Source organism: Mustela nivalis (genome assembly GCF_964662115.1).
Source record: "Mustela nivalis genome assembly, chromosome: 6".
NCBI classification, from domain to species: domain Eukaryota; kingdom Metazoa; phylum Chordata; class Mammalia; order Carnivora; family Mustelidae; genus Mustela; species Mustela nivalis.
The window spans coordinates 108,713,227-108,730,409 of NC_139025.1; the positions used below are offsets into that span (position 1 = coordinate 108,713,227).

Genomic DNA, 17,183 nt, shown 5'->3' on the forward strand with positions numbered 1-17,183 from the left:
ACAGTTGGGGCACTTGACTGAGCCAGCAGTTCGTCAGCCTGTAATAAACTACAATTTGCCCTGAGAAACACACAAGCATGTCGGTGCACATTAGGCCAAGAAGTTCATAGCATTCCTGATCAGGAATCAACAAATAAGCCCCGAGACCATATTAACCTGGGTATGAAGAACATCTATATGAAGTAAAGCTGGGAGGGGCCATGATCAGGCATCCTATTAATCAGCAGGGCCATTTTAATAGACAGCCCAGGGTAAAGTAGGAGAGAAACTCAGTACAGAGAATGGGGAAGACAGGAAGAAGCAGGGAGGAAAACAGACCTAGGCAGGTAAATTCAACAGTGTGGGAGATCAGACTTAACATGAACAGGAACAAGAAGGGCATAAAGCACTAATGCTGAGCAGAAGGCAGAGGCTGGTTATTCTTTGCAACATTTCAAAGGGTTGTGCTGGTTTGTGGGAAGCACCAAGCCTACAGATATGGACAAATACTAGGAGGCAGAGGTGAGAGAACTACACAGAAAACTTGATGATGCAGTGGCAGAAGTAGGAGTTGAACCTAACAAACAACTTCCCAAGCAGAAGAGCAAGTGAAAAAAGAAAAGTCTGCCCACCTAAGGCAGAACAGTTATTTATCTTTGCTGAACCTACTTACCTCTGACTTGCTGTTCTAGACTAAGGATGACTGCCACGGCCTGATGAAGAATAAGGAGTTTTGTTTGGGGTTTTTCACTCTTTAAATGGAGCTGACACATTCGACCAAGCTCTTTGAATGCCTCATTAATATCCCGCACACGTAAACGTTCTCTGGCATTGTTAGCCATCCGCCTTTCTTTCTCCCTTTCTATCTTCTGTTCTGGGTTCAAATCCTCATCTTCATTAGTACTGCTAGAAAACGAAGTAACAACAATGTCTATTAGATCCCTATAAAAATTACCTATAAATTTTACCAAATAGTTGACATAGTTACACTTAACATGATTTTATATATATATATAGATATATATCTATATATCTATCTTTCCAGTCTTTCTTTAATGCATATATATATATATAGTTGAAATTATATCACATACACTTTCAAAAATTTTTATTTATTTATTTACTTACTTATAGAGCAAACACATTGTATAAGTGGGGAGAGGGGCAGAGAGGAGGAGAGAGAGAATCCCAAGCAGACTCTACGCTGAATGTGGAGCCTGATGCAGGGCTTGATTTCAAAACCCCGAGATCACCACCTGAGCTGAAACTCAACCAATTGAGCCACCCTGGCACACCACAACATACATTTTTAAATGCATTTTCCATTGCATATTCAGCATAAACACTTCTCCATACTAGCTTAAGTCTTTATAAACATAATTTGAATGACTACATAACATTCTAGGGCCTTACTACAGAATGTGATCAGCATCAGCATTACTGGGACTTGTTAAAAACACAGACTCTCAAAGTTCTACTGTAAGCCTATTGAATTGAAAGCTATATTTTAACAAGATCCCTGGCTGGTTCATATGTACATTAAGGTTTGAGAAGCACTGTCCTAGTATACTAATGTACTATAATTTGCCTAACCTGTGCTCCTAAATATATTCCAAATCATCTCTCTCACATGCTTTTTCCCCCCTCACCTGATGAGGAAGAAGAAAAGCTTAAGACACAGAATAAGAGAAGTATCTCAGAAAATGACTACTCTTTGTTTAAGAGAGAAATATCGTTAGTGGCGATGATTCTAAAACAGGCATGGGGTGCCTGGGTGGCTCAGTCTGCCAGGCATCTGCCCTTGGCTCAGTCATAGGGCAGGGTTGAGCCACAGGGCAGGGTTGAGACATAGTCTTGAGGTACTGGGATCAATCCCTGTGTTGCGCTCCCTGCTCAGCGGGGAGTCTGCGTCTCCCGCTCCCTCTTGTGCTCCCTCTCTGTCATGTGCACACTCTCTCTCTCCAAAACATAGATAAAATCTTTAAAAAAAAAAAACCCCAAAAACCCCACAAAAAAAAACATGAATCAAATGGAACAATTTTTTGAAGGAAAAATTGGCAAAATGAACCCAAAGCCTTAAAATGTTCTTTATATCTTGATCAGCAATTCTAACTTAAGAAATTCACTCTAAGGACATAATTAGGGATATGCATAGGAATTTATGTAAAAAAGTTGATAACAGAATTATTTACTCTATCAACTAATTGGGAGTCCAATAATAGGACACAGGTTAAATAAGTCACAGTACATCCAGACAACTGTCTACTGTGTAGTCTCTAAAAATTAGGCTACAGATTGTGCTAATAAGTAAAAGATGCCAGACACAAGACTACATATTGTATGATTTACAAGAACCTCTAGAAAAGACAATGCTCTAATAATGAAAAGCAGATGAATGGCTGCCAGGGGATGGAAAAAGGGTACTGATTACCAAGGGGCATAAAGACAACTTTTTGGGGTGGTAGAAATATTCTTATTAGTAATGTTGTGGTGGTTATAAGACCATACACACTTGGACAAAAACTGTACCCTTAAAATGGTGTATTTTATTATATATATATGTGAATTAAACTTCAATAATGCTGACTAAAAACAAAGGAAAAAACATGTGAGAAAACTCAGGGACAGATGAAAATATGAAAAATACATTGCTATGTGAAAAAGTTGATATTGTAAAACTGATAACCAACTTAATTCCAATTTATTTTTATGGGATATCTATTCATTAAAGAGTAAGTAGTAGTTAATTTTTGAAAGATCAGTTTCTTGTGATTTTTGTGTTCTTTTCTATATTTTCCAAATTTCTGTAATGAAAACAGATTAAGTAATCAGATAAAAGCTCAAACATTTGAAGGAGATGATCTGGAATTACTTTTAAAAAATTCTATTTATTTTTCAGAAATAAATGACTGGGGAGTCTCTCAGAACCCTGAAATAATATGCACAAAGGAGCTCTAATAAACTTGAATACTGTAATAAAGATTAAGTACATAATAGATTTTTTCTAGCTAATTGTCAAGAATTACATAAAAATATTCTTTTATATTAGAATCAATAGCTCTTTTATTCAAAGGAAACTTTACAGATCATCTAGCCCAAAGGGTTCCAAATGTGGCCACCCATCAGAATCTTCAGGGGTACCTGAAATATATAGGCTTTGAAGGTCCCACTACCAGAGATACGGATTTAGTGAGCTTTGAGTTGGGACTAAGACAACCTGTTTTTCTAAAACATTTCAGGATTTTGTGCTTTAGGGCTGAGAACTACTGCCAGGTCCAGAGAGATCAGTGATGATCCTAGCATTACATAGCTAATTAGTGGCAGTGTAATGACAAGGACCCAGGTAAGTATTCTATGGAAACAAGGCTATACCACACTCCTAAAATAATCATTATCATAATAGTAACTATACTACCTTACTGCATGCAAAAAAGTGGCAAAGGGCTTTATATGCATCATTTTCAGTTTATTTCCATAAGAACCCTGTAATACTTTCTTTTTTGAGAAAAAAAAAAACAAAAAACAAACAAAAAAAACACCCTGAAGTTCAGAGAGTTTTAACAACTTGTCCAGGGTAACTTGGCAAGTATGTGATGAAGCCATAATTCAATCAAGGACCATGATATTAATCTATTGATTATCATTAATTACTAAGCACTGCTGTTACTAGTAAACTATTATACCTCCTTTTCATTTTCTGATGACCTATAATAGGGTTCAGTAATCTATGGCCCATGAACTGGCTTCTTGTTTTCTTACATAAAATTTTACTCAAAGAGCTATGCTCAGTTGTTTATGTATTGACTTTCGTTGCTTTTATCATAATGGCAGGGTTGAGTAGTTGTGACAGAGACCCACCCAATGGCCCACAAAACCTCAAATAGCTACTGTCTACCCTTTACATGGAAAGTTTGCTGAACTCTGACCTTTAAGGTGAAAAGATGAATAAGAAGGAAAGATGCAAATTATTTCTCTTAAAATTCTATTTGAATAATAAAACTACTAAAGAATTAAGATGCCTCAAAGGAATAGTCTCTGGATTCTCTGACCCAATTTTTACTTCTTCATGCTCCTGTACAATTGAGTATAATGCATACTAAAATGATAATATTAAGGGACACCTGGGTGGCTCAGATAGGTAGGCATCTGCCTTCAGCTCAGGTCATGATCCCAGGGTCCTGGGCTCTCTGCTCAGCTGGGAGTGTTTCTCCTTCCCATTTCCCCCTCCCTCCAGATTGTGCTCGCTCTTGCTCTCTCTCAGATACATAAACAAAATCTTACAAAAAAAAAAAAAAAAAAAAATGACAGGGGCACCTGGGTGACTCAGTGGGTTAAGCCTCTGCCTTCAGCTCGGGTCATGATCTCAGGGTCCTGGGATCTAGCCCACAACGGGCTCCCTGCTCGGTGGGGAGCCTGCTTCCCCCTCTATCTCTGCCTGCTGCTCTGCCTACTGTGACCTCTCTCTCTGTGTCAAATAAATAAATAAAATCTTTAAAAAAAAATGACAGTATTAGAACCTTAAAATTTAATTTTTAGATTAATTTTCAATTTAATTTTTTTAGTTATATCTTCCACGCTCATTGTGGTCTTCTTTGTAGCCTAATTTAATACAAAGAACAAGGTTTTAAATATCTGTGTGTGATATATATACATATTATTAATGCCAAAAAACCAGGGTATGCCAGAAATACACCAAACCATCTAAATTTAATGTAGAATTAGAAGAAAAATTCGAGGGAAGAACCTGAAAATCATTTGAAACTAATGTACTATGTATCAATATCCATAGTGAAAAGCAAAGTCAAGTCTGGTTTCTAGAAAATCTTCTCCAACATCAGTCCACCTGGAGTACTTCCTTTTCCATATTCTCCTCAAATCATTGTTTAAATCAGGAGTTGGCAAACTTCCCCTGTAAAGGGCCAGATAGTAAATATTTTCAGCTTTGTGGGCCATCTGGTCTCTGCTGTAACTACCCAAATCTGCCACCGTGTTGGGAAAGCAGCCATAGACCATATGCAAATGAATGGGGTATGGCAGTGTTCCAATAAAACTTTATTTATTAAAAAAGACCATGGGCTAGATTTGGCCCATGGGCCATAGTTTGCTGACCCCCGGTTTAAATCATACAACAGAGTTTTACCATAAACATAGCGTTAAAATAATATATTTAAGTATTTATTGGTGTACTGAATCTAAATGTCTCCAAATGTAAAATTTGACTTGTTTTAATTATTTTGTGCTCTAACTGAAGGGAGAGATATAATTCTTTTTTATATGTATCCCCTAAAATACTGTGGTATAATGGAATGCATAATTTGGAAGTCAGCATTTTATGACCCCCCCCCTTTTAGGGCTACTGTGAGCACTAAATGAGGTAAAATATGAAGTCCTAACACAGTATCTAGAACATAGATGACACTTAATAAATGCATGACACCCTTCAATTTTCCAAGCATTTTCACCCATGGCGAGTGAGTGAAATGTAATACCTGGATGCTAACAAATACCTTGTTCTGCCTCTAGATGAAACCTTGATATCTTTTTGGGAGGATTCATCATCTGATTTCATGTCATCTGATGAAGGAGGTTCGTGAAGGTTTTCATCTTTTTCTTTGTTTTCAGTCTTGATTTCTGCTGGAACAACAGTTCCAGACTGACTTTGCAAGCCACCTAACAAAGAGGCAAAGAAACATAAATGTCCAGAATTAGAACTAAGACAGTAAAAAACCTTCTAGATGGTGAATGTTTTTACTTGTTACAGGACTCTTATGGAAGTCTGAAGATGTATGATAATATACTATTTAGCGGTGGAAAGAACAGATCCACAAACCTTGGAGAGAATTACTTTTAAAGCATCTGTATTTAAAAGAAGTCTGGGGTGCCTGGGTGGCTCAGTGGGTTAAGCATCAGATTCCATGCTCAGCAGGGAATCTGCTTGAGATTCTCTCTCTCCTCCGCCCCCCAAATAAATTAATCCTAAAAAATTAGTAAATAAATAAAAGAAGAAGTCTGACCTTGATGGTCACTCTAATGCTCACTTTAAGGCACTATTTAACAACTGAACAAATATGAGAAACCTGATGCAGTTTAGAAACTGACTTCTAAGATACTGCTAAGGTAAAGGAAATAAGCTTTAGCATTTTCCCAGATAAACACAATAAAATGGGTCATATGATTAAATATAACTGGGAAAACTTTACTTTGGTGGTCTTAAAATTAGTAATATATTTGTATTTATAAGCTCTATTATAACATTTATCAGTTTGTTTTTATCAGTTTATTGCAATTAAATTATAATCTTCTAAATAAAAGCTATTATCACTTGGAGCTCTCAACATACTCAGAAAAATTCTTTACTGCCTCTAAGGACCATAAGGACTCAGTCATGAGGGGAAGTGACTAGGAAAGAGATGTAACAGAATCATGAACAGGTAAGATGACCAGAAAATACTGAACAGTTTGCATGTGGTTCTATCTGTCAATAAATATCTACAGTTGGCCCAGCCAAATAGGAAAATTGGAACTAAATACCTACCCTCTATATTCAGTGGTACTACTGTTTGGAATTGCCCCACCTAAGATGACTTTTGGTTCACAGATGTCAATCTGCTTGTAAGAAAGATGACAGTGTTCCAAATGATATCTCTGTATGCATTACTGCTGAGACCAACAATACAGTTACCTCTGTAATTTTCTTGTGTTTTGTGGTTCAAGTCTGTGCTTGAAGCAGTGACCGTACTAGACAGGACTGAATGATTGCCATTGAGATTGACAGAATCTTCTCGATGAGTTCCAACCTAAAGTTTAAAAAGAAAAAAAAAAGTCAAGACCATTTAGGGGCAATGATTGTTTAAATTTTTTTAATGGGCTTAATAGAGAAAATGAAATCTATCATTCATCTGAATTTAACAAATTTTTTTGGGATGTTACTCTTCTGATTTTTGGATTTCAAAAGACTTGCTGGTACCACTGCTTCTGAACCAAAATAAAAAAAAAATTCCAACTTTAAAATTTTATATTCCACAGAAGGTTGTTGTGTGAAGTGAATGAGCCAACAGAGATAAAGCACTCTAGAAACCATAAAGCACTACACATTATAGCATCTGTTAATTATCCTGCATCAATCTGCAAATCTACTCCATATGCATATCCCATATGTATGAATTTGCATTTAATAAAATATTGCTACACTCTAAGTAGTAACAGTATTTATCTATACTTTGCTATACCCTTTCCTCACACACACGTACAGTTTCTTTTTTCTTCTTCCTTTGTCTCCCTCAAAAATTTTAGAAGAGCAGCAAAAGCAATATAAAATGAAATAAACTTAAAACAAAAGTTCTGCATTGGCAGGCAACAAAAATGACGTATTTTTATTGTTTTTGAGAAAAAGATGAATTATGCTAATTGCATAAATCACCATTAGCCTAAAATTAGAAGACATGCAAGTATCACCAAGTATTTTAGCTATAGTTGTATTTTTAGAAAAACTGGTTACAAATAAAGCTTTTATTAGAACAGTAGCACATGTGTCAACTACAAGAAACATTGTTTTTCAACAAATCCCTCAATCCCAGCAAACTCTTTTGCTCTGGATCCCTCTTGAGTAATTAATTTAGCTTTTATCTTTCATGAATTTGTACGGATTTTACCCTAAGAGGTATAAATACCCCTGTGCAAGTTTATCCTTTGGTTTCCTGTTAACCCAACAAAAGGCACCAAAGCAAAGTTTCAGGCAACAGGCCATTTGGTACTGGACTAGATTAGAAAACATCAGGTTTTTCACCACCCTTTTAAAGAAATGTCTGCGCTCTGTCCTTACTCTTATCTTTCATGTAGCTTTTCTTTTTAAAAATTTCCAAGGAGGGAGGGTGGCATAGGAGAGGAGAGTAGGAGCGGGGAGAGAGATTCTTAAGCAGGCTCCAAGCCCAGCATGGAGCCCGAGGTGGTGTTCCATCTCTCACAACACTGAGATCATGACCTGAACCAAAATCAAGAGTCACTTAACTGACTGATTCATCCAGGTGGCCCTTTAATGTAATTTTTAAAAACCCACTTAATGTATTCCCTGTGTACTTCTAAATTTATTTAAGGATCGGTCATTGCTGAGGATTAGCTGCTTTCTTTGCTTGCTATAAACTACTTAATGATCTAAGAAGAAGGTCAGTTTAAAAATCCCATTTATAAAAATAAATATAATATAAATACAATATACAGCTGCAAAATCTTTGGGACTTTAGGAGCCTAAGCCTATTCTAAAGATAAATACTACCAGAACGATATTGACTGGCTGAAGAAATCATTGCAGGACAAAGTAAAAGCTAAGATTTCTGTGTTTGTATTTAGAATGTGAACTTAAAACAAAACTTCCCCTGATCTTTGGTAATACATGGTAAATTTTGTTTTTACCTACTATTCTGAGCCAAGTATTCATACCAAGTAACTTAAAAGAAAATAGTCTTTTAAAACTTAAACTTTTAAACATATGTGCATTTACTCTATACTGTATATGTACAACTCATTTTACAGCTTTGTAAGACAATACTGTCGAATAGTCACAGACTGAATTTCCATCCAACCAATAAGTGATGATGCATCTTCTGAATTCTTACTTCTTTTTATTTTATTACTAAAAACAATTCTTTGATTTTCTGAATCATTATCTAAGTAAATCTTAGATTCCTTTCCCTGAAGGAAAATCGGATGGCTGATCAATTTGTTTTGGGATATAAACACCAACAAATATTTTCATCTCTTTGGAATACTATAAATTAAGTATTTTTTTGGATCCCCCCCAAAATATTAAAGCTTTAAATAATGGCCTCAGACTAGCAAAAAGCTTGAAGTCTGGAGTTCTTCATGTTAATGAAGTTAGCAGGAACTTTTTTTTTTTTTTTTTTTTTTGGTAACTTGATTCCCCTTGCAAATGGCCCTCATATATTTTCTGGAGAATTTGACTTTCACAGTTCTTAAAGTTCTATTTAACCCTTGCTCACACTGGCTCCCATGTCCTCCTTTTAATTTGCAGCTACCCATTCAAAAAGCTCTGTCCACAGACACAACAGGTGTATAAACAGTTCTTTGTCTGAGCTCAGAGACTGGGCCAGCCAGATAGGACCCTATGTTTAATTGTTCCTCTCGTTAGCATACAGCTGACAGGCTGCTGCTACTGGGGGAGAAGTAAGGGAAGGCAAACCCCTAGGCCTGCTATGCTCTATATTTCAATTATTATGAAGAGCTCTATTTCAGAATAAAAGGCCCATCTCATTAAATGACATCATCCTGCATTCTGAATCTTCACAATCTGTGTATGGCCTTACTTTTGTGGGAGCACCCAATAAGGGACCTGTTTTCATTTAATTTGGCCAATAGCCTTAGCACCCACAATAGAAAAATGCTAAATCTAATTAGTTGATGAATAAGAGGTCTTGTGAATTAAGAAGCAGACTGAAAAGTACTGAGTATGAATTCCTCTCTGATTCTGAACTCTATTCTAATAATTTGTTCCATTTGTACTGTTCACTGAATACTAATTAATTAAATTAATCAGTATTAATCTACAGACTGATTTTCTGTATGTATTTTGTTTTACCTAAAGAGGGGTTTTAGGCTAGAAATGGTTGAATGTGGTGCTTCTTTAATGATATTGCCATACACATATAACCTATATGGTTTTCAAACTTAAAAAAGTTGCCATTTGGAACAATTCTGAATTTAAAAAATGGTATCAAATCTTTTAAAAACCACCATAATGTAGTTTTAATGAAAAAAAAATTAAACTGCCCACTTAGGAAAAAATTGGTTAGAAAAAGTAAAATATAGTTAAAAATAAACTCCTTCAATTCATTTGAAACCTAGACATGCAATTTCTATGGCATACACCTATACTAATAAAATTAAATACTGTCTAAATGTAAGGTTAAAGCAATTCAAATTTGCTATGTGACAAAAGTGCGAACTTTGAATAAATATTACTTTATTTGCATGTTAGTCTTTAATAACTTCATCTTATGTCTCTTACAACTATTCTCGATTCTCTAACTGCTTTAAGATTTAGAAAACAGATAAAACATATATTTACATCATTATATAAGAGACTTTAAATCCTACAATTTAACACTATTTATTCTGCTGTCACAAAAGAACACCAGACATCTTCAACCATGGCTTAAACAAGAAAAACCCAAATAATTAAAAAAATTAAAAGAAATGGTTGGATTAAATTTCCTTAGTATTTATAACAAAGAAATCAAAAGACCTTATGGATAAGTTTTATATCATAAATAAGGAACTTTTTAAGATTTCCATCAAGCTTCCATTAATACAAAAAGCTTCTCACATAACTTAGTATGATGTTGAAATCACTCTTAGAGGAATGAGTACTTTCTGTCAAAGATAAAAGTGGTATCATGAGCTATCTACACAGCCATAAACAGATATGACATACAGTAACTTTTATACTGTTGAGACCTTTTAATAATGTCCAAGTAAAATTAACAATTCTGGTCCTTTTTGGTATTTTTTCCAGTTCGTAGTTTATTCCAAGAGTTTATTCTTACACTAAATAAGTGGCAGCAAAACTGAAGTCCAATGTTGAACATTTTAATAGTTCCCAAAACCCTGACTTTAAAATTTGAAAGCATACCAATCATATCCTAGTAAGACTATCTGACAAAAAAGTCTCAAGTTTTATATTTGCATTCAGCAAATATGAAGAAATCATCAAAAATGTTAAAAGGGAATATGAAATAAGTAAATGAAAATATCAATCCTATTAAAAAATAAGAGCAAATATTAAAACTATGTCAGGCTGGCTATACTAATTATATTTCAAAAAGCAGGAATTATTTATTTCTTGGTTTCTTTTTCTTACACAGTAATCTTTCTAAGAATTTAATTTTTATGTGTATTAGATAGTTAAAATAATGTTAAAAGCTTTCTGTAGTAGAAACCTCATTTACTTCTAAACTTTGAGGCTGGTCAAGTTTAGTTGAAAGTAACAGTCAAAATCCAGTCTTTTGATTTTGGCTTCTATTAACATATGTTTCTCGCAGTTGGTAGTCTTATCTCCTTGGTGTGAAATCTAAAAATCTTCTTCTGGAATACCAATTATTTCATCAATATCAATACTATCAGCTATGGGTGACTATTATTGACATAATCTTCTTACAATTGAAAACAATGTAAAGAAAGTTTATCAGCAACTAAGTTATTTCCCTGACCAAGAGACACTATTTTGATTAAACCTATCTATGTAGCCTGTTATAACAAGCAATCTTGATAGCATTGCAGGTGAGCGCTGCTGGGCTGTCTGTACCACTTTTTTCTAGATATCAACTCTTACTCTTCTACTCTAAGTGTATTCTGGCCTACCTCAAATATTCCAACTACTTCAACAAAACTCCCAAACCAATTTCATTAAAAAAAAAAAAAAGGCAAGCAGTTTTAATCTACAAGAAAAAGAAGAAAACTTGTTAAACCCTTGTTACCTGCATTGGGAAGCTAATTTATGTTGTAATTCAAAAACTGGCAAGGTGTGAACTATTGGTTAAATCTGGTCCTGGTTTTTTTAATAAATTAAGGCGCTCTTTGGTAAATGAAGTTTTAGTGGAAACAGCCACACCCATTTGATTTCATAATGTCTCTGGCTGCTTTCATGCTACAATGTTAGAGTTAAGTAGTTGTGACAGAGACCATATAGCCTGCAAAGCTGAAAATATTTACTATCTGGCCTTTTTTAAAAAATAGATTTTATTTATTTATTTGACAGAGATCACAAGTAGGCTGAGAGGCAGGCAGAGAGAGGAGGAAGCAGGCTCCCTGCTGAGTAGAGAGCCCAAAGCAGGGCTCAATCCCAGGACCCTGAGATCATGACCTGAGCCGAAGGTAGAGGCTTAACCCACTAAGCCACCCAGGCACCCCTATCTGGCCTTTTACAGAAGAATGCTGATCCCTCTTCTAAATGCTAGGAGAGAAAGCAATATCCTATTTAAAACTTGCAATTAGGATAGTGACCTACAGTAAAGTCCCATGAAAACCAAAATTTTATTTGAATGTTCTGTGGAATTCCTGAAATGCTATTTATTAGAATAATTCTATTGTCTGCAAAAAATAAATGGAATGATGAAAATTACATACTTTAGAGAGAAGCTGACCTTACAAATTCAATATGGCGATACAGAATGGTTTATAAACTGATATTTCTGTGGTTACTTCGTAATTTTGGCCATGTAACTTCCATTTTTAGAAACCTTTAAAACAAATACTAATTTATGTTAATATAAAGGAAAAATATAAAAACTACCAGAAAGTCAAACAGGACCAAAAAGGAAAAGTGATTTGAGAATGTAAAATTGTGTAATTTCTTAGTCATCATCAGTTAGAATACAGAGGGGCAGGAGGGAATAATAAAAGCAGGAGATTAATTCTTGGAGATGGCTGGCAATAGCTATATCACATACCTTCCAATATGAAGAGAGTTGATTTCACACAGGTGGGTTACTGGGCGTGTAAGAAGGGGGCTCCTGGCACTACTGATGTCCTCAGATAGTTGAAGAGCTGCCAGGATAAGAATCCTCCTCAACCAGATGCCTAAGACTTAGCTGGGAGAGTCCCTGGCTCACAATGAGCTTCATTTCATTCTATCCTTGGATCTTTTTGCTGAAATTGAGAACTAAGGACTCAGAGCTAAACTGTTCATTTCAGAAGGATGGGAGATGGAGAGTGAGTCACCAGAGAGTTTCAGATTTTTTTGGACAGTTAATAACTTTTATATTTTGAGGGTAAGCCTGGCAGAAACATCTGTGGATCCATTACTCACTCCACTACTGACTGAATCTGGATGGGATGGATTGAGCAGACGATGTCTGGCAGATTTTCACCAGCTCCATGTCTTGAAAAAGGCCAGAACCGGAGAGAGGATCTTGGTAGACATACTGAGCAATAGTGTGGACTTAGCTGCTCTAGAACTCTAGACCTGTGGCTCAGACCAAGTCAGATGTACCTCCTAATAAGAAGACTTTTTCTAAACTTTTTTTTTCTTTTAAAAGAATATTTCTGGCAGCCTTTTGTTGATGCTCTGAAGTAGGCAGCATATTCCTAAAGGATATAACAGAAGCTACTTTTTAAATTAAACTTCAGAGTAATATCTAATGAAACAATCTTTCCCTCCAAAAGTCCTTCTAAAATGTACTAGATTTCTACATGGCTTTGGAGGACTGGGTTTTGAAAAGTCTCTTTCCAACTCACATCCAAAGTTCATAAAAACAACCTCCGAAAGACAGAAGTTTTTATACAAACTTGACATTTAATTGGGAGGAGCCAGAGATATATCAAATCAAATATTATATAGGAGCAGTGAACTATTAAGAGGGAAGAATCAAAAGACAATTAAGAGGTGAAGGAACAAAAACAAAAACAAAAACAAAAAAGAGGTGAAGGAATAACTTCAAATGTTGCAGTTCAGGCAAACTTGGGATTTAGGTATATTTAATTTTTAAGTCATTCTTGTAAAGAAGGATAAGCACTTATTTCAACAAAATAATTATTTGACATTCTGCATTTATATTTACAACAATGCTATCTTATTAAACTACTGATATTATTTTACTATTACTATTAATAGTGATAATACCCCCTTCTATTTCTATGACTTTCATAATTTTAAATGTTTCCACATTTTATTAGCTTACTGAATGCAACAAAAATTTAGAAAGAGCCTGAATTTCAAGTTTCTGACATTGAAAAAAAAAAAAAAAAACAAACAAAAAAACACAAAACCCCAAACTGGTTGTTAAGATATGCAGGCATCTAAGGTTACTTATGCTGCCGAAAACACTGTATTCAGGAAACTAGGCAGCCGTGTTTGATGTTTACTTCAGCTGCTCCAAAATGAATATAAATGGCTGTCTGACATGTGAATGTGAAAATCTGGAACCAATCCTGTTTTATAGAACACAAGCCTTCAGCATTTGGGGCACCTAATTATTTTGGTGATAGGTGAATTTTACCCTTGATCACATGGCTTACAGCTAGAAATCTGTTTCATAGGAGAATATTTCATAGCATGCAATAAATCCTAAAAACAATGCTATAAACATTCAAACACACGGCATCAGTTAAACTGCGGGTTCAAAAAGAGCTTCATTCCTTTCAAGACAATCTGGATAAAAAATAACATAGGACATGTAAAAAAATTTTTGATTTGTTAAAAAATTTTACTTTTTTCTCTCTAAAGAATTATTATGTTTTTAAAAAGATGGATTGAATTATCTTATTCTCTTCAGAAATTAACTGAATATTTTTTCCTTTCATTGTCATTTAAATTACAGCTATTCTTAAAATTACTCCATATTTTCTTCATTTGGTAATAAAGCTTAAATTTGGAGTGTACAAATAATTTCACATTCCTTCTGCCTTTGAAGGCTGGTTCTGAATTATAACAAACAGCCAGACCCCTTAAAATTCAGTTTTGCTTTACTGTTTTTTGCTCTTCAGACTTCCTACACACTATTTCAAGGCAAAACTGTTCTGGCCACACATCTGGAAAGAAAAAATCTAAGTTTAAGCTAAAATGAACTTGCAGAGAGTTTTAGCTCTTTGCACATGATTGTAGTAAGGACTTTAAGGGCCAATGCTCTGCCAATGACCCTGTCCAATAAGTACTTTTTAAAAAAGGACTTCTCTTCCAAAGATTTCATGAAAAACATTTAGGACTATAGGCATTAGTGGTCATTACAAAAGAGATGAGCACTACTTTACCATTGAAGCAGATCGACTGCTTGTAACAAGGCTTGATCCGCCATAGTTTGAATTGAGGCTTCCAATTGGTGCATTATGGGATGGTCCCAATAAACTGTGTATATCACTGTGTCCAGCAGGCAAACTGGTGGACGGTCCCACAGCATGGTTCCGCAGCACATGGATAGCATCATCCAATCTGTCTAAACGATCCTCCATTCGAGACTGCTGTACAGATTGAAAAAAGACATGGACGTTACCACTGATATCTGTTAAATTATTAAACTGCTATGTTTCCTACTTTGGGATATATGGAAGACAGCAAGTAAAATGTACTATCATGTAGCTTCAAAAGCAACTACCTGTACTACAATCGAGAATCAAAGCAAGGATATTTGCTGACTATGCAAAATTAACAATGCTTCAGAAACAAATCACTGCTTCATAAAAATCTATTTACCAATCTACCATGAGGCTATTTCTTTTAGCTTCCTACAGAAGATGAAAACTATTCTGCTGTGTCTGATAATCATTGGTAATAAAAACGGTAACATGGACTTTAATACTGATCTTTGAGATGCAGGCAATTTAGAGAAGGGTCCTCAAATTCATCAAGTTTAAGCTATAATTTTGTTTTAAGTGAACAAAGCATACCTATCTGAAATGGTGAACACATCCAAATATGCTCTTTCACAAAACTGAGGAAATGATATTGTCTGTGGATACACACATGCCCCATACACAAACATATTAGAATTTTAAAAATCAAAAGCACATGCCAGTAGAGCTCTTTTAAAAGGAATCACTCTCAATAACATGAAAGAACAAAAGTCTATTCTTATTTACTGTACAAAAACGAAAATGGTCATTGTGTGATTTTAAAAGACTTTGGAGTCTGTACAGGCTTGAGGAGTTTAAATGGATAATAGGAAGTATAATTAACTGAAACACAAAAAAGGCACCATCTAAAAGAAATAGTACCTCACAGACATCCTTTAAGAAGGACATTGCATCTTGCAAATGCTCGTGAAGTTGCTGCTCAACTCGATTTTTCTGGCAAAGTCAAGACAGAACAGGAGGCAAAGCACAGGTTAAGATTAACTCCAAAAGAGATGAGGAAATAGCTGATGCGCATGTCAGCATAACATGTTAGTAAAGTTAACGCGGAGACCTGCAAGATCTACTTGTATTAAGGTATGAGAAGGCTGGGATTTAACAGCAAAGTTATAAGGTTAGCATCTAAACAGCACATATTGCTTATATCTGCTTGCAAAATATGAGAGAAGAAGACTTTCCTTTCAATTGTTCTGTTAGTCACAGAAAAAGAACTTTTCTATTTGCAACCTGGAATTATTGAATGATAGCATGACTTAGCATTCCATCAAGTTATCCTCATTTTGTTTTTATAATCCTTTGTAATTCTGTGGTAAGCACTGACAAGCAACAGCAGTTAACATTCTACCACAAATTCTTCATGCACAATACCTAGACAGGCTCTTTTATTCTACTGCTTTATTCATTTCATTAAAGGACATTTTTGCTTTTACAATGAACACGATACATTTTTTTTTAAAAAAAAGAAACATGGGAAATAACACTTTTCATGACAAATATAGCTGATACTACATTTTAAACTTTTAATAGGAATGTAATAAACCATTACAGAATAGTCACATGAGAAAGAATAAAATGTGCCCTTTTCCCCTGCTGGACTAACTTTCTTGCTTTTACTTGGTCTCTGTGCTTTTTTTGTTTTTTTTTTTTTTGTTTCCTCTCATAGGTAAACATAAAAGTATAGAAGAACTGAACTCTAGATTTATCAAAGGAGCAAAAATCCTGTAACTCTATTTTAATACCAGCTGTCCTGAGACCAGAAGCCTGAGGTCCCAAAGAACAGATGGCAAAAGGCACACCCAATGTATCTTATATAGTTAAACTACATCAGGCCATTTGTTACTAAAGAATTTGTATGTAATGCTATCCTACTGTTTTTTCATTGTTACTCAAGATTTACTGAAAAAATGCACCCACACTATCAGATAAAAGTGACCCATTTATTCCTAAGAGGCTCTTACCAGGGAGTGGAGTGAGTTTTCATAGCTTGGGGATGAAGGAGCTTGACCTCCAGGTCTGGGCCACTGACTGGTACCTGTTGAAACAAAACACAAAACCACATATAGGTATTTTGGTTAATTCAAAGATCTTGATAATGTTCTGAAAGAAACAGTAACAATGTTCTGTCACTATATATAAACTTATGTAAGCATTTTTATTCAGCCTTCAATGTAGTATTGGCTACTTATAACCCCAATACATTAAAAACATTTTTTTCATTATTAATACAACAATGTAGGGAGTTGGAAAAAAACTATACTTTTAAAAATACTTTAAAAAAATTTGTATTAGTTATTATTAACTACTGTTATTTTGTAACAAAAAAAGCAGGAACAGACCCATGAATACAA

The 17,183-nt window shown here is 34.9% G+C and overlaps 1 protein-coding gene across 14 annotated transcripts in view; it reads right to left on the reverse strand.

Moving 5' to 3' along the window:
* TCF12 (transcription factor 12) overlaps positions 1-17,183 on the reverse strand; it is a 390,121-nt gene that overhangs the window by 12,451 nt on the left and 360,487 nt on the right. For 6 of the 14 annotated variants that reach the window (XM_082733797.1, XM_082733810.1, XM_082733798.1 and 3 more), the window contains 6 exons: positions 16,794-16,867; positions 15,700-15,771; positions 14,740-14,946; positions 6,662-6,776; positions 5,487-5,649; positions 653-885 (listed from right to left, as the gene is read on the reverse strand). In XM_082733797.1, the coding sequence (XP_082589923.1) occupies positions 653-885; positions 5,487-5,649; positions 6,662-6,776; positions 14,740-14,946; positions 15,700-15,771; positions 16,794-16,867 (864 nt within the window). The remainder of the gene's footprint in view (positions 1-652; positions 886-5,486; positions 5,650-6,661; positions 6,777-14,739; positions 14,947-15,699; positions 15,772-16,793; positions 16,868-17,183) is intronic. The other 8 variants (XM_082733805.1, XM_082733799.1, XM_082733806.1 and 5 more) reach the window with 3 other exon arrangements.